A 27,557-nucleotide genomic window follows, 5' to 3' on the forward strand; every position below is an offset into this window, starting at 1 on the left:
TCCTGATGTTCAGACAGAGCCTCCTGTGTTACAGTTTGTGCCCACTGCCTCTCTCATCCTCCTGGCAACACCCCCAAGGCAGCCCAGGATACCTTTAGCCCTTCTTTGTCACAAGGGCACATCGCTGGCTCATGTTCAACTTGGTGTCCACCAGGACCATCACAGGGCCTTTTCTGCAAAGACGCTTTCCAACTGGTCAGCTCCCAGTATGTACTGGTGCCTGGGGTTGTTTCTCCCCAAACGAAAGACTTTGTACACTTCCCATTGTTGAACTTCATGAGGTTCCTGTCAGTCCATTTCTCCAGCCTGTCAAGGACTCTCTGGATGCCAGCATGACCCTCTGCTATATCAGCCACTCCTCCCAGTTTGGTGTCATTTGCAGTTTTGCTGAGGGTACACTCTGCCGCATCGCCCAGAGCAGTAAAGATGTTGAAGAGGATTGGAACCAGTATTGACCCCTGGGGTACAATGGTAGTTACTGGCCTCCAACTAGACTTCGTGCCACTGATGAGCACCCTCTAGGTCCATCCATTCAGCCAGCCTTCAATCCACCTCACTGTCTGCTCATCCATCCTATACTCCTTCAGCTTTTCTATGAGGACCTTTTGGGAGACAGTGTCAAAGGCCTTCGTGAAGGCTACACGGACAATATCCCTTGCAGTCCACTCATCTACCATGATTTTTTTTCATAGGGAAAAAAAAAAAAAAAGATGAAGATGTGCCAACTGCAAACAGGGACCAAAGGTTCTTGAAAAAAACCCAAACAACTGACAAATCTAGCATCTGATTAAATTCCAAACATTTGGCCTATGAGGACAAGCTGAGGAAAGTGAGCTTGTATAGCCTAGAGAAGAGAAACCTTAACAGGGTACCTAGCAGTATTCTTTCAACACCTAGGAGGTTATCGAGAAGATAAAGCCAAGCTCTTTGCCAAGGTATACAGTGGAAGAATGTGCCAGAACAGTCATAAAGAGAAACACTGAAGGTTCCATCTGGATATAAAGAAAACGTTTTTCCCTAGGAAAATAATTAAACACTGGAACAGGCTGGCCAGGGAAATTATGGCTCTCCATCCTTTTCTAGACCCAACTGAGCATCAGCTTAAGGCAGATCAGACTGAAGACCTCTCAAGTGCCCTTTAATCTGAAAGATTCTATGAAATCAATTTTACTTTATGTTTGCAGTGGCCTAAACAGCATACATGTAGTAAGCATACACAGCATAACTCTTTCATTCCCAAAACCTCATTCATTTATCTGAGTCTTCAGGGATTTTTGTTTGTTTTGCCAAAGGAACAATGCAATACAGATCTTATTTATCCATCCTGCTGTCTCTGGACTGATGGGTCACCATATGGGAAAGAAAACTGCCACAGCAACAAAGGCTTAAAGGGATATTCTTCATTTTCTCACCCATAAATCTTCAGACATTCCAACAGGCCAGCAGCAAGAGAGTTTCTACTGCATTCATACTATACAATACATTAAGCATCTCCAGTCTCATTAGTCTGAGGCAGAGAGTTGACAAGCACCTGCTTTTTTCCAGCAGCATAAAAGAGAGAAAAAAATCCATGGGGAGGAGGGATAGAGCACCATTTCCTATTGTTAACTGAATATAAACAACTGTCCAATTGACACAAAAAACCCCATCCTCTGACTACATCCATACACTGGAATCTTCTTTTTCAGCGACAGATAAGACCATCACACAATTCCAGAGACACACGCAAAGCTGAGTGGCATCACAGATTCTTGCATATTTTTAAGAAGGAAATATAAAAATTACAGTGTTTGATTTCTGCTAAGCCAGTATACAAAAATACTATATAAGCAACGGCTATTTTTTTTATTATATCTATACAGAAGGTTCTTTTACAGAAAAGCAGCACGTAAGTAGAAGGTAATTTCCAGGTTTATATTTGTAAAATGAGTATTTCTATACGGCAACATCCTTCCAAGAATGTTTAATTGAGTGCTTTTTCTTTGTAATGTGCCATCAACAACAGCAGGGCTGCAAGCTGAATTCTATCTGTTGGTAACCTTGTACAATCCTACCCTTACTCAAGGACACTGCAAGGATATGATCTAGGAAACCATTGCCAGATTAACAACCATATGCTGAGTTCTGTGCAACTCATTCAAGTCTAGACAGTAGATTTAAAAAGCCACTCTGGTTATAGTATTCACACTACACATCACAGAAAAGGTATAATTATAAGAGTCACACTTACTAATTAGTCCTGGCTAATTTTAAGTTTGCAGTACTAACAGGATTTTTTTTTTTCTTAAACCAATGACTTACATGCATCTTGTGGAAATGTTAACGAAGAACAAAATACAAAGAATCTCAAGAAGTGGAGAAACTTAATTCTTTCAGAAGAAAGACAATAGAAGTACCAGTATGTAGCTAAAAGAAATCCACAGGACTCAGAATCATAATGTTAACACAGAATATATTGAGCACCCAGCTTTAGGAGACAAAAAAAAACCCCACAAAACCCCCTGAAAATGAAACACCAGAAAAAAAACACCAACTAAACAAAAAACCAAACAAAGTGTCTGCTGTGACCTCAAGATTTAACATCTGACTATCAAAAGGTAAAAAGTCTTCTACTTTCTGCGCTGTCTGAAAACAATAGGTCTGTCAACTGGGAGTGATCCACCAACTTTTGTCCAGAAAACATCTTCAAGCTAGGTTGAACCAACAGATAAATATATTAAAAATATTTTTAATATATTCAAAATCTGAATAACCTTAGCATAATGTTATGGAGTTTGTATTAAAAAAACCTAAATAACTTTTACTAAATTGTGAATTTATATGTATTCACAAGATAGCTGCAGTAAGATGCATGCATACGGGATCAGAGAATCCAAGCTGGCACAGAGCTGTCAAACCCAGCTATAAACAACTGTTGTTTCCTCTGTCAGAGTTGAGGCATGCTTTCATCCCTCACCTTGGCTGTTTGTGCAATTGTTCCCTAACATGCTTTAGTCTGAATGAGCTAGGTTAGCGAGACATAATATTTGAAACATTTAAATTAACCCAATTCATTTAAAATTAAAGAAGCTGTGCCGTAAGCACTGGGAACAAGGGGGAAGGAAGAGCAAGAATGAAGATTCAGAAGGAATAATATAATCAGTTAATATATAGGATTAAGAAACAGGGAAAATATAACTTGAGATGGCTGACAAAAGCCAACTGTTACCATCCACAATTATCCTCTGTGATTCAGCTCAGTGAAGTTTCTGAAGTCAGTATTTTTGTTCATAGCTTAGTTTCACATACTAGTAACCTCTACTCTGTTTGCTGATGTTGCTAAATGGCACACAAATAAAGAAATAAATCACTGCAATTAAAACCCATTCTACCTACAAGCCACTGAATATTGGGGAAAAAATTGATGGCAATAACCTTGTCAAACATCCCATCCCTACTCACGAATCAATCTTCACACCCTTCTGCCTACTCCACTTTGCTAAAATGGTCTCTCTCCTGTCTGATTATCACCTCGCTAATCCTAATCTTGCCTTTCATGATTCCCATCTCACTTAGATTCCTCTTCCACCAGACCTTCTGAGGTACCAGCTGCTTTGTTTCCACAACCTTTAGCTCAGCTAGGATGTTTTCCCTCTCACCTTTGCAAATATTCTGTTATTAACCTGTAAATTAATTTCTACTTACTGCTCCGGTTCCCTCCCTCAATTCATTTTCTCTGTCCTTGAAGGCTGGCAATCCAAAATCCTCCTCTGGGTGGTTATTCAATTTCATTTTTCAAACACAATTCCTTATTCCTTCCTTCCTATCAACCTACTCTACTCATCCTTCTCCCTTCCCCTTCCTCCCACAAAAACAGCCAGAAGGAGCAGATCATACTTTTATGGATATACTGAAATCCTAGATGGCTCTAACACTTCTCCTGCTCCAAAGACTTAAGTACTCTTCATTACATCAGCATTGAACAAGATGCATAAACAGCATTAGAAGCTCCAACCTGTACAGTGCAGTTCCCTTCACAGGCATGAATACAATCTAAATTCCCCACTACCTGTAGCCCTGTAATAGTGTATTCTGGGGTACAGAGTCACCCAGCTAGAACAGCAGGATTGTAGAGCTCCACATCTAAGTCTGACTTCTAACATAGTACTCTGGGCACCCAGTCAAACTCAGGTCTCCAACAGCCAGGGCTGGTGCACTAACCATGCACCGGACAAAAGGAAGTTGCTTCCTACTCTCCTTCCCCGTCCCCCCTTCCCCCAGTTTTGGTCAAAACTAACCATGCTTGATGAGCTCCACACCGAGTTCAAGATATTCTAAAATGGCCAGACGTGACCTGAGAAAGCTTATGTAAAAACATTCAAGGGCTGAGAACTTTTCCACTGTTGCCTTCACTGCTGCAACACAATAGAGCTCAACTATCTGGGCAGACCAGGAGATCTGAGCATGAGTTTGTAGACTTTGCTGAAGCACATTGCTGATCTATTGCTCAAAAATGTAAGTATCAATTATTTTCAATACCATGTGAAATTAAGGTACATGTGAAGCTTTAAATAAATAACAACAACAAAATAATATGTAAAAGCAAACCACAACCTACCACTGAGGCTCTGCTAGACTTCTGAAAGCAGAATTTGGGCAAAATCCTTGGTCTAAATCCAGCCCTGAATCAATTTCATTTAACACACAGATGTGTATTTTTCTTGCACAGGTCTATTCAAGAAGTGACTGGAACTGACCAATAATTTTAGAAAGTACATTATACGACTAAAGCCAATTCTGTGGGGAAAAAAATTAAATTACACTTCAGAAGTATTAGGCAGTTTGGTTTGTTTGTTTGTTTGTTTGTTTTTAAAGGTAGAACTTCATCCCTAGAAACTGCACATTTGCTGTTACCAGGTCAAAAAGCCCAATGATGAACTCAATGTCATTAAACCACAGATAACAATCCCTTCAGTTTGTCACAATATAAAGCTCAAACTTTTAATTTGCTTTTATACCTTATAACCCATAAGAGATGTGAATATGTTTCAAAACCATCTGCACTGGGGATATTTGGAAAAACATAATAGTTTCAGTCATCTTAAAGTAGCAATGGCAAAATACTAATTAAGATAAACCTCAGCAGCTCAATATGAGTGGTAAGTACAAAAAAAGCAAAAATTACATCCTTTGACTGGACAGAACAGCATGAAAGTATTTCAGCGGATAGTTTTCTCTCTTCAGTTACATCTTGAATAAAGAAAGGTTTGCAGATACTACGGTAAGTGCATTTACACGCCTCAAGTTTGGGCGCAGACAAGGCTCATTTTTGGCAATGAGTAACTGGCAAAAGAGAACTGAAGCATGCATCCTGACTGGTGGTGAAAGCCTTCTGTAGACATGGTAGCAGATGATAAATCTGACACAGCCTTCTGCAGAGATGCAACTTCAGTACAGCTGCAACAAACAGAAAAAAGTTTCAAGGCTGTATTGCATGAACCTTCACAGCTGGAATAAAGTTGAATGCTGAAAGAAAGGATTTACTGCCAAGCAGTTTGTACAAAACTCCCTTTTTTTTCCCCAACATGCTAAAAATTATGCTGTGTGTATGCTTTAAAAATAAACAAATGAACAAACCCTTTTTCTCCCCGCAGACAGTTATCAGCTTATTCTAAAACCCTGTTGGGTAAGCTTAGGCCATATTTCAGAAGCTAAGGTACTAAATAAAATAAGGACTTGCAGCAGCTAAGTAAAGTTTTCTTTAATAACTTTACCCAAGCATCCATTTAAAATCTACCCTGCCTTGCAAAAAACAAGTCTTGTTTACTTCTGCCTGAAGACCCAGTGATATGTTAGCAGGAACTAGGGAGACCAATTGTCACTGCTATTATGTGCTTTTTCTCTCCACATTCAACTGAGAAGCAGCTGAATAGGTCTAGAACTGCCACCTTAACTAGCCCCTACAAATGAAACTAATGGAGATCCCAGTTCCTGATTCTCAATGCAAACACATACTACAAATTGAACTGAAGCCCCCTTCCTCATTTTTAGCTTAAACTGCAACTGAAAGAAATAAAGCAACCCTCTGCACACCTCTTGGGATTCAAATGTTGCTTCTTTTCTCTCCTCTGGGTGCAGACTTGGAATGCAGAATAAACACCATCTCCTCTACACCTAGGGTATTTTCCCTCTGAATACAAAGAAGGTGATCCCTCCATTTGTTACGGAAGTCTTACTCAACACCAACTGCTACAGCCAAAACCAGATCCTACTATGGCAAAACCCAGAATATAGAGCACTCTTTTTATGGATTGTAAGATATCTAGAAATCATTTTACATAGTTCATGGATGTCATAGTTCAACTGTATGTCTAGGGTAGCAGCATTTTTTTTTAAATGGTTGATGCACACTTTCAGAATTTATTATTTCCAGTTGACTGCTCATTTCCTACCTTAAGGAGAAAGGACTCCCTTCATAAGACTAGAAAACTCAACGTTTACAGTCTTGTCCTTTCTACAAGAATCTGCCCCGAACAAAGCTTTAAAACCATTACTTTATTATTGAGAGTCTAGTCTGAATGTGGCTTCAAATACAAGCTGGAGGAAGATTATGCCAAACTAAAAGAAGTTTTTTAAAAATATGTATATTCAAAACTACTAATAATCTCCTGGTCCTTTTAGCTTCTCCTCCTCTTCCTGGGCTTTTTTGGAAAACTCAAGGAAGATGCTGGCCTGGTTCTTAACAAAATAATTTCTACACATGCGACAGTCAAGAGAGAGATCAGTCTCTTTACTATATGAATCTACTCTGTGACAAACTAGATTCCAAATATGACGGATTTCATGCATCACTAAGGTAGCATCACTGAAAGGGAGCCCCTTCCCTTACCGATGTTTTCCAGCTTCAAAGCATGTCATGTGACAACCACACATAATCCGCTGAGAAGCAGAAAATACTTGCCTGAGAGGTAAAAAACAAAACTTTTCATGAAGACACATGCCTGTTCATACAGCAATTTGCTTTCCAGTGCTCCTTGATTCCTATCCAGGTAAAGATGGAAGGTTTTAAGAGCAATTGCTCTGCAGTTGGAAAACTAGCCAAAATCCCTGAAGAGAATGACTCAGTGGGAAATTTACGAAAGGGGCAGGGGGAGAGAGAGACACTCTTTTAATCCTAGTTTTTTTTCAGGCTAGATTAGGCCCCAAAACAATAAAACCATTAACAGAAATTACAAGGAAGGGGGTAACACATCTGAAGGAACACTGCTTGACAGATTTTTTAAGAACTTCATTATATACATTTTACTATGAAATGTAAAAATCTTTGAAAGCGGACATTTGCACAGAAACTCTTTTCTGTACAAGTTGAAGATGAATTTGATCTGTAATATTAATATTGTGAACATTTTCTACTATTTGCTGTCAACTTCCTCACAAGGAAGTAACTCCTATTTTACGGAATTACCGATGTAAATCTGTAAGATTTTAATATACTACATAAACATTACAAACTGTTTACGTAAACCAACATGGACTATAATTTAAATAAACTGTTTTTATGACAACTGTCTGATTACAGTTAGCATCTTCCACTACCAGGCACATTTTCTCAAGAACATAAATCGAGAAACCGTTTTAACTGACTAAAGAGCGTATGCTAACCAATTTTAATTAGGAAGTCACCCCCAACATAATACTGAGAAGCTGAACATGATTTTTTCAGTCCACTCTGAATGGCACCTAACATTCATACATACACTGACAGTTTTGGATATTGGATCATTCCAAGCCATATCAGCATATTTACATTGTTGAACAGCCCTTCCCAATCTACCTGTTAGAAAAGAGGAGGTAACAGATTACACATGCTTTACTGAGAAACAGGACTAGGGAGCATATAGAAAATACCTGAAACAACTAAACCTCCCCCCCAAAAAACCCACAAAAAAATAAAGGATATTTTCATGTTAGATCAATACTGTCCACTTTCTCATCCCTACTGTATGCATTAAGTATGCCAGGATCAAAAATTTACTCCTGAGCAAGATACTGACCATCACAACTCAGCTCATATCCATTAGAGCAGACAAGAATACAGGGTTTTTGCATGTTTCACAGGGTCTCAACTCCAAACAAGAAAAAAACTTAATTAGCACTTGGTCAAATGTGTATTTGGACTTAGCACACCTCTGTGCATTTCAGCCACTCCAAAGAATGCTGATCAAAAGATTTTTGCAGGTCATTAAAGAACTGCATACTTTCTGAAGGTTTATAAACAACAAATTTCCAAATAGCATTTAAGCTGATAGGATGGAAGATCATATTTATGTTTACTAGAAGTGAAGGAGAATGGAGGGAAAAATGACAAATTCTACCACCAGCCCATTTACATGTGGATAAAGTTAAAAAAAAAAAAAAAGTACAGTGTTGATATCATCTCTCATTTACTAACAGGACAGGATCACACCCCTTCAATCAAGCTTATTGGCATAACGTTTCCCACAGAACACATATAGTCCTGCAGAAGACAGGTTACATGTTCAGACTTGGGAGATACGACTTCCTCCTTTCCCTGGGAGGCTTATATTTCTGGAAGTAACAGGACCTCGAACATGGGCAGTAGGCATGCAAGTTTCCATTTCCTGAGGTTTCAAGAGTTATCCTGTAGAACAGCAGCAGCTTAACAAAAGTAGCAGGGAGAAAAAAATAAGCATTTTTTAATCATTCTTTGAGGACCACCCCCAACCCCTCCCCAAAGCCACAGAGATTAGATAAAGTAGAAAAATGTGAAAAATATAAGAAATATTTTCTGCTAGTTACAGTATACAGTAAAGACTGGAGCAGGTTTGTACTTATTAAGTATAAAACATGCTTGTGTGCTGAAAAACCCTTCTTTTCCCCCAAAACTGATTGGATAGGGAAGCATGGCTGCTCAAACAAGAAGGCCAAGTTCTTATTCCCCCAGTAAGAAAAGATCAGGTAAATTTCCTTCTTCCACACATGCTCACAGGGACACAAGTAGAGTGCAGAGAACTACCTCTCTTCCTTGAATTCTAGGCAGAAGCAGCAAAGCCACAAAACTTTAATTTTTCCATGCTGCAGAGGCAAAGCCAACCTGCTAAAAGAAAAGCTCTTTCCCCCACAGCTTTTACAAATATTATGAAAAAAAAAAAAGAAAAGAGAAGTTAAAAAAAAAAAAAGCATCACATATTAAATACCTAAGCTGTCATCAGGACTTTCAGGAGACGGTAACAGAACAGGTTACTGTGTACCACTCCCTCTAAGGAAAACAATCCAGGTCACAACACTACGGTCTGCAGTTGGCTGCAGGTTCAAAGCTAAATCTACAATAATGACACTTTTTCAAAGGTTCTGGTTCTTGTAACTATGAGGACTAGAGAACCTTTTTGTTAGTTTTGACTTCAGAAACTGAAATCAAAGCTCAATTTTGCAGCAAGCCAGTTTCCATGGAAGCAAAATTCTGACTGACGGACATCTTACAGTCTGCTGGGAGGCCACAGAGTCTGAAGAAAACTAAACGAGATCTCAGTGTATGCCAGCACATACAAAGTGAAACAACATATAGAAGTATTGATATGAAAAAGACATGGAAGGCAAATTGGGGAAAAAAATCCAGAAAGAACCTTTGGCAGAACTACTGAGGAGCTTTATATTATAAAAGAAATGCTGAAAGAATGAGAACTGGCAGAGAAACCCTTAAAAAACATTAAGGCATACTGACACCCAAATGGTACTGAAGAGACTAGCAAAAAACAAAACTTTTCTGTATTCATTAACCAACCAACAGAGAAGGCAGTCAGATCCAGTATAATGTTTTCTTCAAGATATTCTGAAAGCACTCAAAGGTGTAGGAAGGAGGAAGATGAACAAAACTACTTTTTACAAAAGTTATAAATGTGCATAAAAGTGGTATAAGACAATGTATTAATCTCTAAAACCAAACTACAATCTTTCTGAAATATCTCTTAATAATACAGAAAATAAACTAAGAACATAAACTTAAGATATTATATCATAGTAAGAACAGTAACAGGAGCGTGCCTTGCAAATTTTTAACAGTCGAAATGAGAGGAAAAAGTGCTAAAAGTTTGCTTATTAACTACAGCTGTATCTGAAGATGAGACAAGAAAGAATACAAGATACTTCTCTTTAGAGAAACTCCCTAATGTTTTCTAAAGGAAACAAACACAGGACACAGCTATCTTCTTCACTGATACAGGCTTTACAAAACAAACTCTTCTTACAGCAGTCAGTCATGAAATCCGGCCAAAATTTGTCTTTTTAAGAGCACAGATGAAAATGTAGGACCAAACAGCAGCTCAAGATAAATTTCATCAAGAAACTAGAGATGGCAGCAAAGTCTCAAGCTAGCAATTGAGAGTAAGAGAAAAAGTTAAATGAAAGGGAAAGTTCTGAATAATTCTTACAGCTTTGTTCAAACAGTAAACATTTCGAGTTGTTTTTTCCTTTTTTAAAGTGTCAAAATATTGGAAACCCATTAGAAAGAACAGGTATAAATCACAGTAAGGCTTTATTTTTAAATTCAATTACTTTACAGATCAATTTTTAGCATTTTAAAACAGCTTTCAACAAAATATCCATGTTTATATCTACCATGTATCAATATTCTCAGAAGTCACCACCGATTTCTGAATGTTCCAGCCATGTATCTGAAACCACATTTCAGGAAGGTACTATTCTCATGCTTTTCCTTGGCTTTGCAACTGTAACAAATACTGAAAAGCTGGGTATAAGCTCTGTTTCAGGAAGAGAATTTTCAACTCTTAGTTTTCTGCAACACTTCACATTTTTTAAAAATACGTTAGCAATATAGGAAACTAAGCCCTATTCTGAAAAACGACAAATATTCAGGGAAAGAATCACAAAATTTTCACAAAGTGATCTCACCTTTCTGCTAAACTGCATCCCCAAGAATACTCTAAAAATTCTACACTTCTGAGTTTGCAGTTTAATTCTAAAAGGAAAGGATCCCAGCATATTGAAAAGCATTGTCCAACAGCAACGAATAGCTTAGTATCTCACAACTAAGGAGAATACCCAAAACAACAGTTCTGCCATGTATTTTGCCTAGCTACTAAATGGGACACATTCTCAGACCCAACCTGCCGGTCCATGCCCAGTGCAGCGGCAGCTGCTACTCACTCATCAGTGCTTGGAACACTCACTCCGAAATTGGGAGGCCCATATTCAAGTCCTTCCCTAACACCGAGCATGTGAAAAAGCACTCACCAGACTAGAAGATACGGGAAACAAAGGTATTGTATTCTCAACACTCCCAGCTGATGTTTTATGGAATCATTTAATAGTCACCAGATCACTAAGAAGCATCCGTGATGATCATACTCACTAAGCAAAAAAGAAGAAATCTGATTCCCAGTCCCTGTTCTGAGAGAATTGTAAGTATTTCATACACACAACACAAGGAAACCAACTCTACAGCCAGCAATCTATTTGAAAACATCCCTAACCAGCAGAGCAAACGGACAATTCTGACTTCTGAAAACTTCAAACAACTAAGAAAAGAAGAATCCAAGAAAGAAGATACATCTGCAAGAGCTGAGAAAGTATCCTGTCTCAATGCCAGCTATGAAGTAACGAATACTTTCCAATTGGAAGTGCCTGCAGCTGATAAAAAAAAAGTGACACACTTGAGATCTAAGATTAGAGAAAGAGCTCCTGATATTTTAAGCACCTTGTTTACTTTATGCTTTTAAAGATAATTGAACCTTAAGGGCTGAACATCCGAGAAACCCAGCCAACAGGTAACAGTTTTTTCAACAGAGGAAAAAGTTAAAAAAAAAAAAAATATTCTTAATCTCATAGCTGTAACCGAGCAAAACAGTTCGGTCTGACCTTCAGTTTTGAAAGCCCTTTTTGTTGCTTTCATCTCTGTAGTGCTGAAGCTCTGGAATTAAGATGCTTGCAGGAACATACTAAGGAAGAGATCACCTCTAGTTTGGGGGCTGTAAATAGGAAAACTGTTTTCTGTAAGCAGAGGCTGGCACTTTTCAATCTAAACTTGATCTAGATACACTAACACAGAACTTTTCCTTAAAAAAAAAAGGCAATTATTTTAATTGAAACAAGTTCTTGATCAATGCAGTACATTTTAAATTTAGGTTTAGAGCAAAACAAAATCTGAAAAACGGTAGCTCAGGAAAATTTTGGTTTTTAATTTCTTGAATTCTCTTATATATGCTATCAGTACTTTTGCGCATAATCACATCAGAACCAGAAGTAACAGAACTAGATTTGGTTTCTATATAAATTAGAAGCACTCACAGACATTAAGCATGCTTGCAGTTCAGATTACATCCAACTGCTAATATTTAAGTCCTGAAGGACCCAACAAAATACATGCACACTTGAAGAGCATCTATGTCGTAAGCTAATATGCTTCAAAGAGTTAATTCAAACATTCAAAAAATAAAAATTCCAGATTTCACAGTTGCCTTCCTAACTTTAATTTGACTCTATTGTGTATCCAATTTAAATCCCAAATGAGGTGAGGTTCTGACATAAAGTTAGTGCTTGGTTTTAATTACGGGGAATGTCTATGTGTATAGAAAGAAGGAAGAAGCATTTAACGTAAAAGCAACTAAGTGTGATTTTTTGTGTGCATGTTAATAATTGTTTGTCAATTTGCAACTTATTTTTTTCCTTAAAAAAAAAATATATATCTCTCCCTTTTTTCCTCCCCTTTCCTTACCATTTTCTGGATTATTGCAGAAAGAGTTTGGAGGCTATTTTTCTGCTTATTATGCAAAAAAGCCAAACATACTTTAAAAAACAACAACAAAGCATTTTATCATATGGCCTAACATAATAGTTCATTGTTGTCAAAGGTGGGGAGAGGGGAGGGGTTCTGCACACCTTATCTCTCTCCATCCTTAAATCTTCTAACTTGAGCTAGCCCTGACTGCATTGTAGGTCTCGTCAAGCCAGTGAAAACAGCAGAAGAATAACCCATCCAACAAGTGAGTATTTTTGTAGCGCACCTGGCTTATATAGATCAGATGAATGCTAAAGCTGGCACAGAGGAAGGGTGGATCACGCAGGGCATGGAAGCACGTAAAGAGAGCAAGACCTCCCTCTTCCAGGAGCAGCAAACTTAATTCAGCTCACATCACAAAATTGCACTCATAGACTCCCACAGTGCCTCACACAGGGCAAAAGGAGGAGAAAGGCTACTACCACCATGTTTACAGAATCTACAGACTAGCTGCAACTTGATACAGCTCTCCTTCAGGAATCATGATATCCTTAAAGAGGCTGCAGGATTACAGAGATGCAGGACTTCACCTCAATTCCCACTCTGGTTAGCTGCTCTGAACAGCTAGACCAGTGCTGACCAGACAGATGTTTTCTCTAAAACCCATCTGAACCCAACCTATCCAGTCCTGCTGGATTCAAATTCAACCCTGGCAAACCTAAAGAGCTCCACAAAGATCTGCTCTGTTCCAGGAAAAGTTACTTGGTCAGAACACTATTGATGCAGGAAAGATCCTATCACTGAAATACGTAATTCCCTAATTTTTCTGTAATCTTCCCAGGCTACCCTCACTCACACCTTCTACGTCATCTTTTCCTAACCAATAAGAGAGGGGTAGGGGGGAGGTTTGGAGAAGGGAGATAAGATTACCTCACTTGCTTCTTCACTGTCCCTTCCATTTACAAGTGTACAGATCCCTCTAATCCAGTGTAAATTAGTGCTTTCCCACTGTTCCTCTCTGTTCAGTGTCAGGAACAACATCTGGAGCCAAAAAAAAAAGGAGAAAAGTGGGCAGCTGAGAACTCCATTTGCAGCAACCACTGCAGGATTTCCCTGGAGCAGGGTGGAAGTAAAGTCACAGAAGACCCTTTTGGCTGGCTTCTCTAAGCTAGAACATCAGGAATGCAGCCAAAGGTTTTACTCATAGACCCTCTCCTCAAAACAAAATTGGGAGAATAAAGAAGATAGAGGAACATATCTGAAGATCTTGTCAGGACAAGTTAAACTTCCTTTTAGGAGAAATACTGTGGGTTTTTGTTGTGTTTTGTTGTTTGGGTTTTTTCACCTCTGGAAAGAGCAATACAGTACTCCATCAAAAAGGTAGAAGAGTTGAGGAGAAGCTTCAGGGTGACAAAAAACAATGAAATGGGGCCCACCTTTGTAAAGGCTTTTTTTTTTTTTTTAAAAAAAAAGACAACAGCTCTAATACCGGGAAAGTCCATAACGAATCCTGAAGGCACAAAAGAAAAATGGATACTTTATGTACCCACGTAAGACGACATCTAGAGACAGATTTCATAAAGTTCTGAATATCTTAAAGGCCACTGTACCTGAGAAGACTCAGCTAAGACCTTTTCCTGACCCCTAGAACTCTTTGGATCAAAAATTTCCAAATGTGAACCACCTTCCAAATCCTGGTAACAGTGAGTTTAAATGAAGTCACGAGTTATGTAAGAATCACGTGTTGCCTCGAAAGGCACACTTGGAAATTGTAAGGGTTTCTCAATCTCAAATACAGCAGAACTGACACTTTGATGAGATAAAACAAGTTTTTCAACTTAGCTGAAAGCACTTCCTAAACAACTGAACTGAAACAAAACATATTTTATACCAATTTAAATGCCTATATAAGACTTATACCCCAGCTTTTACTTGTAAAAATTTTGTTCAGAGGCAAGCTCTTTTCAGCCTTCTTAATTCACATATCCTAGGAAATTTACTCAGTATTAAATGCTAGGAGTAACCACTTATATCCACACTACCCAGAAAAGAAAATGGGGATGTTAGTCAAAAATGAAATCAGAGTACTTGCAAGCAGTTACACATGCCATTCAGTAGCCAAAGAAACAGGTGAAGGAGCCAAGTGAAAATCTATTTAACCAAATGCTATTTAGAAACCTCTGGTGGAAGAAAAATATACAGAACTTACAGGGCACACAATGAACTCTGTAAGTGTGTAAGAACTATGCATCAATTATAAGCGTCTTAACATGGTGAAGACATGTTTTAACTATTGGTTTTTGAAAAAGCTAAGCCAATATAGAAATTAACAAAATATTGACAATACAAAAATTCTGACAAATCCTAAGCCTGGAAGGAAAGTACAGCCCCACTGTACCTTGAATATTGCAATAAAAGACAGTAGGTATGTAGTAACTTTCTGGCTACCCCTTCTTACCCTATTCCAGCAAAAAGCTATGAAAGTAAAAGAGCAAGGCACTTGTTAACCAAGGGAGGGTTACTTCTGTCATCTGAGAATACATTAGGAAATAGTCCTCGGTCCTTTTAGTCCTAAATTTATCCTGTAACAGTTTTCTAGACACTTCTCTGAAAAGATGCCTTTGCTTCTCATACAAGCTGAAGTGGAAAATTAAACCCTTATTATAATGCAAAGGCCTTTTATGGTCAAGCTCCAAAAATTATTCCAAACCTTATTTAGCAGTGTTCATTTCAGAAAAACAAAGATTCTGGTAAGAATGGAGCTTAAACACTAGTAACAGTCTTGTAACTGAAATGCCAAAGCTTGCTGTGCACTTCTGTTTCCGACAAGGGAGCCATTCCTTTTACCAATAGACATCTCCCATGAAACAGTGTAACTTACTCTGAATACAGCAGAAGCTTTGGATGCTTTATCTAGGTATCCTCTTACATGCTTATCTGATAGATGCAAAGAAAAAGAAAAGGGTTTCTTGACGTTCTTTCGATGGGCATAGTAGCTGATTAGTACACTATCGTAAGAGATCAGTCTAATATTTAAACAACTAGGGATGATAATTCTGGCCATGCATGTAATATATCCTGCATACATATTTTCACACTGCATATTGAAAAAAAGTGCTCACTCCTGGAAAAAGGAGAATTTCTAGGAGGTGGGGTTTTTTTTATTAACTCCATAATTTGGCATCAACAACAACCACTTTCAATTCTGAAGTCACCATTCGTTAGATGGCACTTTTAATATGACTACAGGTTTCCGAAAAGTAGTAGGGTTAATACTGCTCAATTACCTTGCATTGTCATGCAATCTGTATAAGAGATTATAAAAAGGCCAGTGTATCAGACAGAGGGCTAAGTAGAACCTCTTAAGTAGAAACAGGTCACTATTACAGTTAGAATCCATAGCAGAATAACGTAGCTAAGGAGATATTCTAGCAACTATACACTTCAAATAAACTACTGTTATTTTCCTGAAGCAATGCACATTATGACCTCATGCTTAAATCAAATACTTATTATAATCTGTTCATCTTAAACACTGTAACACAGAAAACTGCTGAGAATGTTTTATTAGTACACTAGTGTTTCAAACAGTACTAAGAAACTCAAAAGCTAAACTAGACAAACCACTTCCCATATCCCAGAGAAGTTCCCTTCCCTCTCCGCCCTTTCCAAACAGTGAGTATGTAACACAGTTGTTTCACATTTTCATTTGGTTTGTCAAAATTATACCCATCACTTATTTGGTTATGTGCATCGGTTTTATGGGAGATACAAAATTTCAGCGGTGTACTAGAGAAAAACTACATTTGACAGTCAATGGTATTCTCACTCCCGTGCAGAGAAAATGGAGGCAATAATGAAAAACAGTATCACTGAAACCACCAAAATACTTCTAGATAATTTTGTTATCACAATACTTAAAACTATTAAAATATTTCTTGGACAAGGAATCCATGAGCTCTGTCCTCCCTTTCCCAAACAATCCCAGACTGGGGCACAAATCCAAAGCATCTCTATCTCAGGGTAATAGCTTAGGATGGGACTGCAACCACCATCCTCTTGTCTGACTTCAATGGGATATAAGCCTTCATACTTTAATGCAAAATATCCCCCATCCCACTTCCTGCCCCAAGACCTTGCATCCTCCCCTGGCATCTCCTGCAGTGTTCCAGCAGAGCTGGTAGCCTGCAGAAGAGAGGAACACCTGCAGGCTCTAGGCACTTTAACTCCTCTGTGCTAGACAGAAGAGCCCAAGCAGAGAGAATCATCCCATCACAGGGGAAGGAGGGATGAAAGCAATCTAAAATCCTCAGTGTGCAGTGCAGAAAAGGACCAGACTGAATCCAGTCATATTGCAGAGAACATCCTGAAAGCTACAATAGCATCAATCATCACATTATACTTTGGTATTAAAAATACCAACGACTGCACTACTACTGTGCACAATGATTGTACATATATATGGTCCATAAGTGGAAGACAAAATTACAAAAATTTACAGTTTAAGTGACTATTAATATGAAGACTAATGATCTCAGTTGTGACCAATACCCTTTTTAATGTAAATAAACTTTTACCAACTCTATCACATAGTATTTACAACTTAAAAATTTGGAGAAATTTTTAAGCAACCTGCAATCCTACTGTTAGAAAGATCAGACAATCTTACGTACTCCTCTAATGCTAACATAAACCGACATGAATTTTAAGAGAAAGTAAAAAACAGATAATGTAAAATAAAGTCCTTGCAGAATAAGGACTCTATCATAAAAGCCATGCTTCAGTCTTCTAGATTCAATACCAACTAAAGACAGGCATTCTCTCTTTGACATAAAGAAAACTACTGCTATGTGTATGTGGAACTCCTATGATAAATTCAGAACAGTTTTCACCTCAGATGAACACCCAAGTTGTTTCTTTCAACTCTACACCTACTATGTTTTATAAACTACTCAACACATTCTGAATGAAAATTTTAATAAAAAATAAAGAAGTACACTTAGCATTATCATCTGTGAACTGTCAATCAAATGCAATACACAGGGAGAATCTCTTCAAAGTTACCTGGAAGCAAGTTTGGAAAAAAATGGCACACCTGGGGTTTTCATCACTGCCAGTTATCCTGAGATACGTTAACATATTTTTGAAGGCTAATATAGAAATCCCCTTTTTGCTTGAAGTGTGTTTGTGTCAGCCAGGTCTGAAGACAAGACAGTAACTCAGAATGTAATACATCTGGTAAAGTAAAACTGCACGGCTAATGTTAGCGTCATAGATGCCACTTTAAAAAGTTCAACAATAAATTGGGATTATTATTCAAATTTTTATCTCTGTAGAGCTTTCAGCAATGGAAGGATATACTGGAAATATATGCAAATGAACATTTCCCTTAATTTTTTTTTCTAAAGGAAACATGAACTAGAATTTCTCTCTATCTCTCCTGGCCTTTCTTTGCTCCCGCACCCATTCAAAATGAGAAATGCATACTTGCAGAACTTAAACACATTAAATGCCACGTAATAAACAGTTTATCACTGTCGTTCCAATGAATTCTTTCATAAACTATTGCATTGTAATTGTTCCACACTCCAGCACACCAAAAGCTATTATCACTGTGTTTACACAAAGTATTATCAGTTTATTGTATGTAAAAGTGTTTAAAGTTTATCCTAAAGATCAGACTACACCTCAACAAATCAGCCCGCATACTGTCAGCTAAGAAACTATCTCCTGATTTCTCTAGTGAGTTGTATGGGAACTTTGGGACTTCTCTTAGACTAAATAGTCAGACACTTTACAGGCAAAGATCTCTTTCCCACACCCTTTGTGAAAATACCTTTTACTACCTTAAATGACAGTGGTAACTACCTATTTAGGACAGATAAATGACATGTTTTAATATTTCATGTGTCTGAAATGCAAATCAGGGCCAGATGTGCTACTTGCAAGAACTAAATTACTGTATCAATCAATAATAAATCACAGGAACGTGCAGACATTTAGTGCATGTTTCACTGAAACATGTTTAGCAAGATGCGTATGTAGCAATTCAAAGCAGATTTACAGCAGCTTTCCTCAAGTTGCTTAAAAACAAGCAAAGTGGTACCCAAAATCTGTAAGCTAAATAAAGATGCTGCATGCCTGGCTCCCTGGAAGTCACCTGCGTAGTACTGCAAAGAAACAGCGATACTACTTATACAACTGCATATGAAATTGTGTATTTATTTTAAATGTTTTTTTAGAGGACTGACATGACATCTGTGCAGAAAAGCCTGAGCAATCACAACGAGCTATCAACTCTTCACACCATCACTGCTGCTATTTTCAGTGATCCACCCTGTTTTTGCTACAGTGCTCTTGGCATCATTATGCTACTGTGATTCAATATTTATCTGTTAGATCTGATTACATCACAACACTATCTACACTACCTAAATCTCATGTGGAACTTCTGTATTTAATACCTAATCCACAGTTTTTAAGCTCTCTCTTCAAAATTCTCCGATCACAAAACAAAAAGTCATTTGAGATCTGCAAGCATCTGGACCCCTGTGGATCATGCATTCTCTAAAAGGGTGTGCAGTCATGCATAATCACTGCACCTTCTTTCGAACAGTAATCAGGTACGAATAAAAGTGTGTGAACTGCAGTGGTTAGCATAAAAACACTTGTGAATGGAGTGTGCCAAAAATTGTCTTCAAAACATGTTTAATAACAGAGTTTTGCTTCTCAGCTACAGAAGCTCCTCACCAACAACCAGCATCAAGGTAAAGCAATCGCTTACCATTTATGACAGCAAACAAGGCCCTTTAAGCTCAATATTTTAAAAAGTTGTTTGTGTTAAAAGAAAGGTAGTAACACCTTGTGAAATGACAGAACTGAGTGCTGAAACTTCTGCTGACAACAAAGTCACCTGCTAAGTCCAAGACGAGCATTTTAGTATAATCCTGCGGAAAGATTAATTCTAGAATATTTTTAGCCCTAGCTTTGAAAGTAGACAGCACTTGATATAAAATGAAAAGCATACTGGTGGAGAGCAGACAAAAGAACACATGCAGAAAAAATTCTTTGTTTGTAATCAAAACATAATGAACAATTACTCTTATAAAATTCATTGTCAGGAAGAAAAAAAAATGCAAACACACTGAACAGTGTCACTACTAATGCTTCCACAGCAATCTCAGCTTCGGAATCAGAAACATACAGAAAATTTAGGAAGTCACAATATTGCCACATCTTTCATGTCCATTTTGCAACACAGACACAACTACAGAAAACACATGAAAGATGACAAATAAATAAAAAATGGATTTCGAAACGGGGCAGCCACAAAAATGGGGGGGGGGGGGGAACGGAGTTCAGCTTTAATTCTCTATCACCATCTGATTTAGGGGATTCTATGCATTTTCTTGGTGCGATTACACAAATTGAGACTTGAACTGTCATTTTCATCCACCCTACAACAGCGGTTACCCGAAACAGGCATCTGGGGAACGCTAGCAACTACCTCAACTCCTTGGCTTGATACAAGCCTCGAACATCGTTTTAATAGCAGTTGCATAATAAGACTCAAAAGGCCAAGCACTCCTACTGCCTCGTACATCTCTATTTCCACACGAATGAGAGTGGAGGGAAAGATGTGGACGAAAACCGAGCGCTACCCGAGCGTCACTAGTGCTGCCACTAACAAGCTGGTTATTATGCAGCGAAGAAGAGGAAAAACCGACACCTGGCGCACAAATACGCAGACATCCAGTGAATAGGTGGACCTACAGAGAGAGATCTTCCCTTTCCCGTCCCCAATAGGCAATCCTTGATGGGTGTGCCAGCAATGGGATATAGGGGGGAGGAGAAGAAAAGGGGTGGGAAGTGGTTGCCGCTTGCTGCAGCCAGCCTGAGCGATGGTTAGGTGGTTAATCATGGTGGCCGAGGAAACATGGGGTCACTTCTCCCCCTTCCGCCCCCCGCGTAATAACGCAGGTGGGCAGCGCGGCGCAGGCACTCGCCGTGTCACCGCCACCGTCGCCGGGGGGACCCGCACCCCGCCCCGCTCCCACGGACCCGCTGGCGGCGGCGACTCAGGTGGGTGCCGAGCAGAGCATCCCTCTCCCTCCCGCGCCCAGCGGGAGGGGCCGGGCACGGGGGCACCGCCGCCGCCTCCCCCGCTCTGCCCGGTGGCGCACACGCCCGCCCCGCCGTGCCCTGCCCTGCCCTGCCCGCCTCCCGCTCCCCGCGGGACTCACTTGCCGATCACCTCGCAGAGCTCGTACACGTCCTCGAACAGCACGTCGTCGTCGGCCATGGTGCGGGCGGGGGGGATCAGCCCGAGAGGCGGCGGCCCCGGGGGGGGGGGGCGGGAGGGAGGGAGGAAGGGGGGGCGAGGGAGGGGGGAGGGGGGGCCGCGGGCACGGTCCCCGCCGCGCGGCGCGCTCCCCTGCCGGTCAGCGCCAACCGCCACCACCACGGTAAATCCCAACCGCTACAGCAGCTGCCGCCGCCGCCGCCGCCGCCGCCGCCGCCGCCACCTTCCTGGGGCGCCGCCGCCGCCCGCCCGGGGGCTCCCGCGGCCGCGCCGGGACTCCCCGCTCCTCCTCCCGAGGGCCGCAGCCGCCGCCGCCGCTCCCCGCGCGTGTCACACACTCCGCGACCCCACCTTCCTCCGCCCCCCACCCCCCTCCCGCCCCCTCCCTCCCCCTCTCAGCCGGCTACTCCCCAGCGCCAGCGGGCGGCTCCAGCTAGCGGGGCGGCGCGAGGTCCATGGAGGGGATCTGCGCGGCGCGGCGGGGAGAGGGGCCGGCGGCAGCGCTGTCTCGCTCCCTCGCCGAGCGGGCGGGCGGCCGCGCGCTCCCGGGGCGGGGGGGGGGCGCGCGCCGGGAGGGAGGATAATAGTGGAAGGGGGAGGGGCGGGGAGTCGCAGGCGCGGCCGTTGATTACGCTCCCAGGCGCGAGGAGGAGGAGGAGAAGCAGCAGTAGCAGCAACAGCGGCAGCGGCCGCGATAGGCGCTTGCTTTACTGGAGGGCGGGCGCGCGCGCGCCCCGCCGCCGTCACGCAAAGCCGTCACGGCGCGCGCGCGCGCGCGCGCGGGGGCGGGCACCGGGGCGCGCGCCCTGAGAGGCCGAGCAGGCGCGGCACGCACGCACGCGGGGGGCTGCGTTCGCTTCCGCTCCCTTTCTCCCCACCCCCCTCCCGCCCCGCCCGAATCGCGCGCGGGGCCCCGCCCACCATCCTATTGGGGGGTCGGAGAGGGAGAGGGGGGTCGGCTGGGCCGGTGTGCGCAGGCGCGGGCGGGGATGACGTCATGGCGCGGGGAGGGGGCTCGGCGGGGCGGTTGTCGGTGTCGGCGGCTGTGCTGAGCGAGGGCGCGGTCGGGCTGGGGTGGGGGGAGCGGCTGGCGGCGAGCAGGGCCGGGCGGGGCTCAGGTACCGACCTTCTTTATCTGCCCGGCAGGCCGCTCCGCGCCGCCGACCTGCTGAGCGCCGGCGGCTCCCGCGGAGCCGGCGGCAGAAGGAGTGGCGGCCCCGCCGCGCTGAGGCCGCGGCGGAGCGCGGCCCTGGAGCTGGGGGGCGTGCGGCGCGTAGGCAGGTGCGGGGAGGAGGAGTTTTGCCGCTCCCAAAGCGGGTCGCGAAGGCCGCTGCTTCGGTAAAGGGTATGGCGCTTCAGCTGCACGCGTGGTCTGCAGGGACCGGCGTCCCTTCTCCTTCTCACGAGCTCGGCTGTAGTAATACAGAACCTCTGTGCAAAGCTGGGCGTGTAGAGCTTTGTCCGGGGGCGGTTAAAGTGCTTTTTTTTTTTTTTTTCCCAAGAGGATGTAAGTATTTTCTGGAGCACAATTTGAACCCTCTTTGTTATTAGGAAAGCAGTCATCTTTTTTTTAGCCCTAAAAGTAGTGAATTAAAAGAACCTTTTAGGAGCGCTCTTAGATACACTCTTCCAATTGGGCAAATCACTGGTGGCTGTTGTTTCTCTTAATAGCTACTTAAAAACAATGTCTGAGACATCCGGTGGATTTTGAAACACTAAGTACTTACCTGATGTATCGTGTTCCCTGATTTATAACTTTCCACAGAAAACTATATACGAAAGACAGGTGTAAGTTGCACATGTGTGTGCTTTTCCAAGTTTTGAATTAGATGGTTTGTAGAAGAAAGCAACTCTCTTTTGAAGGAATTACTCAGGAACTGTTGCAGTTTACAAAGTATTTATTTTTGCCAAAGTACTTTAGCACACGTGCAACTTCTTAAAACTCATTAACAAAGGTAAATTATACAGTTGTTGCCCACACACAGAAAAAACCTCTCAAAGCAGAATTATCTGATGAAATGGTTTAAAGGTTAGCTTTAAAATGCAGACCTGATGACACTTCACCAAGAGCACCTTGTTCCTGTCTCCAGATGAATTCAAAAGAAAAAAATCAAGAAAAGCTGTGAAAATAATTACATCTATCTCCTGCACAATGGTGGCATATAAGGTGAGAGACATTCCTGTGAGGCTGTGCTCTACGCCACACAAACCTTTAAAAAATGTTTAAACACCATCTGCTATTTGGAATGCAAACGAGAAGCCAATATATTTAGATTGTTCCGTAAATTTCACACAGCTAAACATGTGGACAACCATTTTTTCCTTTTGCGAGGCCATCAGGCTGAGTATCACAAAGCCCTGACAGTAGTAAGTTTTAGAATATGGGTGAGCATTCAATTCTATTTAGAGCAGACTATATGCAGTCTGACTATATGCAAAGCCATCATTAGAAGTTAGCAAGAAAAAACAATACAAAAATGCACAAGGAAGAAAAATGCTCAAAACAGATCCCTTTCCAAGCTGAGGCAAATGCTTCTACCACTCTAGCAGCATCACTTCATGGAGGTCTCGCCTTCCCCTGGATGCCGGGTGCTAAGAGTCACACCAGGCCGCATCACCCAGGTGTGACAGATTAAACTGAAAACAAGGAATACCAAGCATAGTACATGGGGGACTTTGAGCCAAAATATTGTAATAGAACAAACCCTTTAAGAGCTTTGGAGGGCAGTTTGCTCCGTTTTGACATGACACAGCACATAAACGTGCTTTTTCTGCTAATGGACGGGGCCTCAGAGCACAGGTTGGAGAGTTGGAGTTGTTGTGGGAAGGTAGTTTCTTGGAAGACACTGAACAAAATGGGCTTTCGCTAAGAGAGGCAGTTCATTCCCTGGCACCTAGCCTACTTGAAGGGTCCTATTACCTTCCACTAAGGAGGGTAGTGGCTGCTTTTTTCATCTGATGGGCTGGGCTTCCTATTTTTGGTTTTTTTCCATTCTGAGGCACAGATGACATGCTTGTTAGAGCAGCTGTAGCATTCATTGCTTAGGCTGGCAAGAATCAAGGCAGATGTATCAAAGCCTACAAACGTGTCAGTTGTCCACATTCAGTGCAGGGGGAGAGTGCAAACGGGTTCTACCTACCATTTCAGTTGCATGAGAAGAATCTGTCTGAACTGGGATTTGTGTGCAGATCTGTATCATAAAAAGTTGCATACTGAACCAGCAAAAGCAGCAAAGATACCACTACATCAGTAATTACTAGAACAAATGAGAACTATGCTGTAACTCAGTTTCAGATTGAATGGGATCAAGAAAATATGAGCATTATTTTGCCAGCAGCCAATACCCAATAATATGACCATCCAAGCAATGCACATGCAGATATGTTTGTGATCATGAATTTCAGCCACAAGTTTGAAAGTAGTCATTGCCTTTCCCTTTCGCAGGCAGGCATTCTTGATTTTCACCCAGGTATCCAATGCATGTCCTTATAGTGTCTAGAGTTAATTTAAAAGTTGAAGGTTAAATTCTGAAATACGCACATCTAACATCTTATTAAAAAGTATGTAACAATAATGTTTGATATACAAGCAGAATTGAGACTTGGAATCATTTACTGGCAAGGTTAATGGTTGTTCTGAAAACAGTTCAGGGCATCAGCCGTTTCAGGGGTGGGAAAGGGACTTCTTCATAGGGAAATAGCAAGAAAAGGACACTGACTATTCACAGGAAGGAAATGCTTTACAATCCCTAGTAGCCTTCCCCAAACCACTGCATGTGTTTGAGCTGCCTGTCTGTCAGATTCTGAACTGCCAGGTTGAGGTGGTGTATTTTTAGGCAAACCGATATTGTTTAATTCAAAAGTTTATTTGAAAGTCATAAAAAATAGCTGACTGTGGGCTCGGGCACTAGAAAACCCATTTCTTAAAATTTTATGGGGTTTTCAAGTTTTATTTGGCTGTGGTCTTTGTAGGGTGTGCACATACGGTCTGCACACTGTTGGTGAGCCATGGGGCAGGTAAGTTTTTCAAAGGTTGTTTGTAGAACCATAGTTATCCCTTACCTCCAAACAGCCTTTACAGTGTTTTCATTTAAAAGTGTGATGTAAAAGGTGATGATGAACAAGAAATTCTAAGAGTTTGACAGTGTTCTATAATCCAAAAGATGTAGAAAGCATCAAATTCTGTACCTCAGATTCCAAGTATAACAGGGACCTGGGTACTTTCATTTGTAACGTGGGCGTTAATTCACGCCCTCTTACAAAGTGTGAGGATGATACTGACACTGAAGATGGGTATGGACTGTTTGTACTTCATAAGAGAGAATATTGGAGGCCTACTGGATTTCTGACAAACTGCTGTATTGTTCAGGAGTGCAAATTCTATGAACTGAAAATAGTTCATATTTTGGGCAATAGAAATGTATTTTGGTTGCAATGAAAATAGGCAATGTTTTGATCACGACAGACACAGACATTGTCAATCCTTGTAAAAAATGTTGGTCAAAAGAACCCTAAAAAGCCATCAGCCAACCCTGAAAAAGTCTGGATAACTTTTTACAAAAATATATCATTAAATCAGCTTAGAAACCTACTATGTGGCAGGGCAGTCTGCAGCTGCAGAGCTCAGGTGTAGCACACTGGACAAGTCGTGCCACACCGTAATTAAGGAGGCCGGGTTTCCCACGAATGAGTGTCTTAACAGGTGAATGATGTTTGTCTAGGAAGATAAATCTCCAACTGCTTTTTTTCTCCGTAATGGAGTTTTTTTTGAGTTCCTCCGTGGTGTCAGTTCTCCATTGTTCAACAAGAAGTGGACTTTCACTGCCACCCTTCCTCACTGAAGACACTATCAGGTCTCTTTTCTGCAGCCCCCTATCTTCAAAGGACAGTTGGGGCTTATCTCTGGAATCTGTACCTTGCCGGCATCTAATTCTGTTGAAATTGACCTCCAGGTTCAAAAGTTCCTGGGAAAGATACAGGCTTGTATGTATATGTAACACAGCAAAGCATAAACATCATTTCCTCAGGCAACTGGCTAAAAGCTGCCTCTTTTGAATGAGGAATTTTTTTTCACTGCCTTTCAGACATGGTGACCTTTGCCAGAGCTCGGCTCCTGCTGACCCAGTCACCCTTTCCAACCCTGGGAGAGAGTGCCAGGTCAAGTAATCAGCCAGGTCTTGGTCAAGGGATGGTAAGGGAAAAAGTCACGTTCCTCATCTGTAATTAGATCGTAGTCATAATTAAACATAAATTACGGTACCACTACTGAAGATAGGTAGTAAACTAAACAAAAGCTGAGCCTATCTGATACTGCCAAAGAAGCTCATGGTCACCCTTCAAAATCAATTTCAAAAGGTGAAACAATCCCAGGTAGGAACAGCTGGCAACATCATAAGAGAGAGGAAAACTTAAAAATTACACAAACCCCTACTTAATGGAGTTTCTTTTTCAGCTATTCCTTGCCATTCTGGTTATTTTCCCCTTCGTTGCGTACTGTGTACCTGTGAACAATCTTGTTGGGATTACTGGAGATGCTTATTTCTTTTCTCCCCAGTTGCAACTTTTCCTCATTGAAGGGTATAGATTAAATAGTAATTATTGTGGAGGAAATCTCTCCATGATGCTTTTATTGAAACTTTATTAAATTAAAAAGATCTTACAAGATGTACAGGGGATAAAAACCAGATAATAAAACCAACTCAAAATTCCAGTTATCTTTTCATCGTTATCCCAAACAGAAATTTGCAACCATATGCTCCAGTCATGCACCTATATACAGAAAAATAATAAAAAATCACGTCATAAGGACAATATCAAAATGCTATGTACTAGCACTGAAATAAAACCAAAAAACCCCCCAAAACCTCTATTTTCCTTTCATATATTTTTTCCTTTTTTCTTGCATTTCTTACCTTCCTACTATCTTTTGTAGAAACGTATTAAGCTCTTTTGAGTAGACCGGTGCCATCCTAATAGTTAGGAACTCCAGAAGGGCCCCGCAAAGCAGAGAAAGTGTCCAGAGGAGCTTTGGTGTAGATAGATGGCAAGGAATACTGCATCTAGTGGAAATCCTCATCTACACCATCCCTGCATGATGCTGAACTTGAAACTGGCAGTTGCAGCTCTGAAAGGAGCCCTCAGACTCACCCTGGCAGTTCTCTGAAACCATTGCTGCAGGGTGCAGTGATGGTCAAAAAAAGCCAATAAAATACTGGGCGTATCAGAACAGGCATGAAAACAAGGCAGAAGGTGTCATTTTGCCTCCATATAAAGCTTTGGTGCACGCACAGCTGGAGGGCTGGGACATTTCAGGCCGCCCTGTTTCCAGGAGGACACAAAGGAGTTTGCAAAGGAACAGAGGGAGAAAGGGACCAAAAGAAACCGAGGATGAGCCATCCACCTTGCCACAAGAGGGCAAAAGGTTGGGACTTGTCAATTTGCAGAAAAGACAACTGAGGTAGGATATGGTTGAGGTTTACAAAATCACGAAGGTGGTAGATAAGGTGAAGGATGTTGTTCACC

General features: G+C 41.3%; 1 protein-coding gene across 5 annotated transcripts in view; it reads right to left on the minus strand.

The window, feature by feature from the left end:
• The window catches only part of CASK (calcium/calmodulin dependent serine protein kinase), a 220,299-nt gene extending 199,264 nt beyond the window's left edge, over positions 1-21,035 (minus strand). For all 5 annotated transcript variants that reach the window (XM_059816928.1, XM_059816721.1, XM_059816994.1 and 2 more), the window contains exon 1: positions 20,977-21,035. In XM_059816928.1, the coding sequence (XP_059672911.1) occupies positions 20,977-21,035 (59 nt within the window). The remainder of the gene's footprint in view (positions 1-20,976) is intronic.
• Between the last annotated feature and the right edge of the window lie 6,522 nt (positions 21,036-27,557).

The sequence above is a fragment of the Gavia stellata genome, chromosome 1 (genome assembly GCF_030936135.1).
Source record: "Gavia stellata isolate bGavSte3 chromosome 1, bGavSte3.hap2, whole genome shotgun sequence".
In the NCBI taxonomy this organism is placed as follows: Eukaryota; Metazoa; Chordata; class Aves; order Gaviiformes; family Gaviidae; genus Gavia; species Gavia stellata.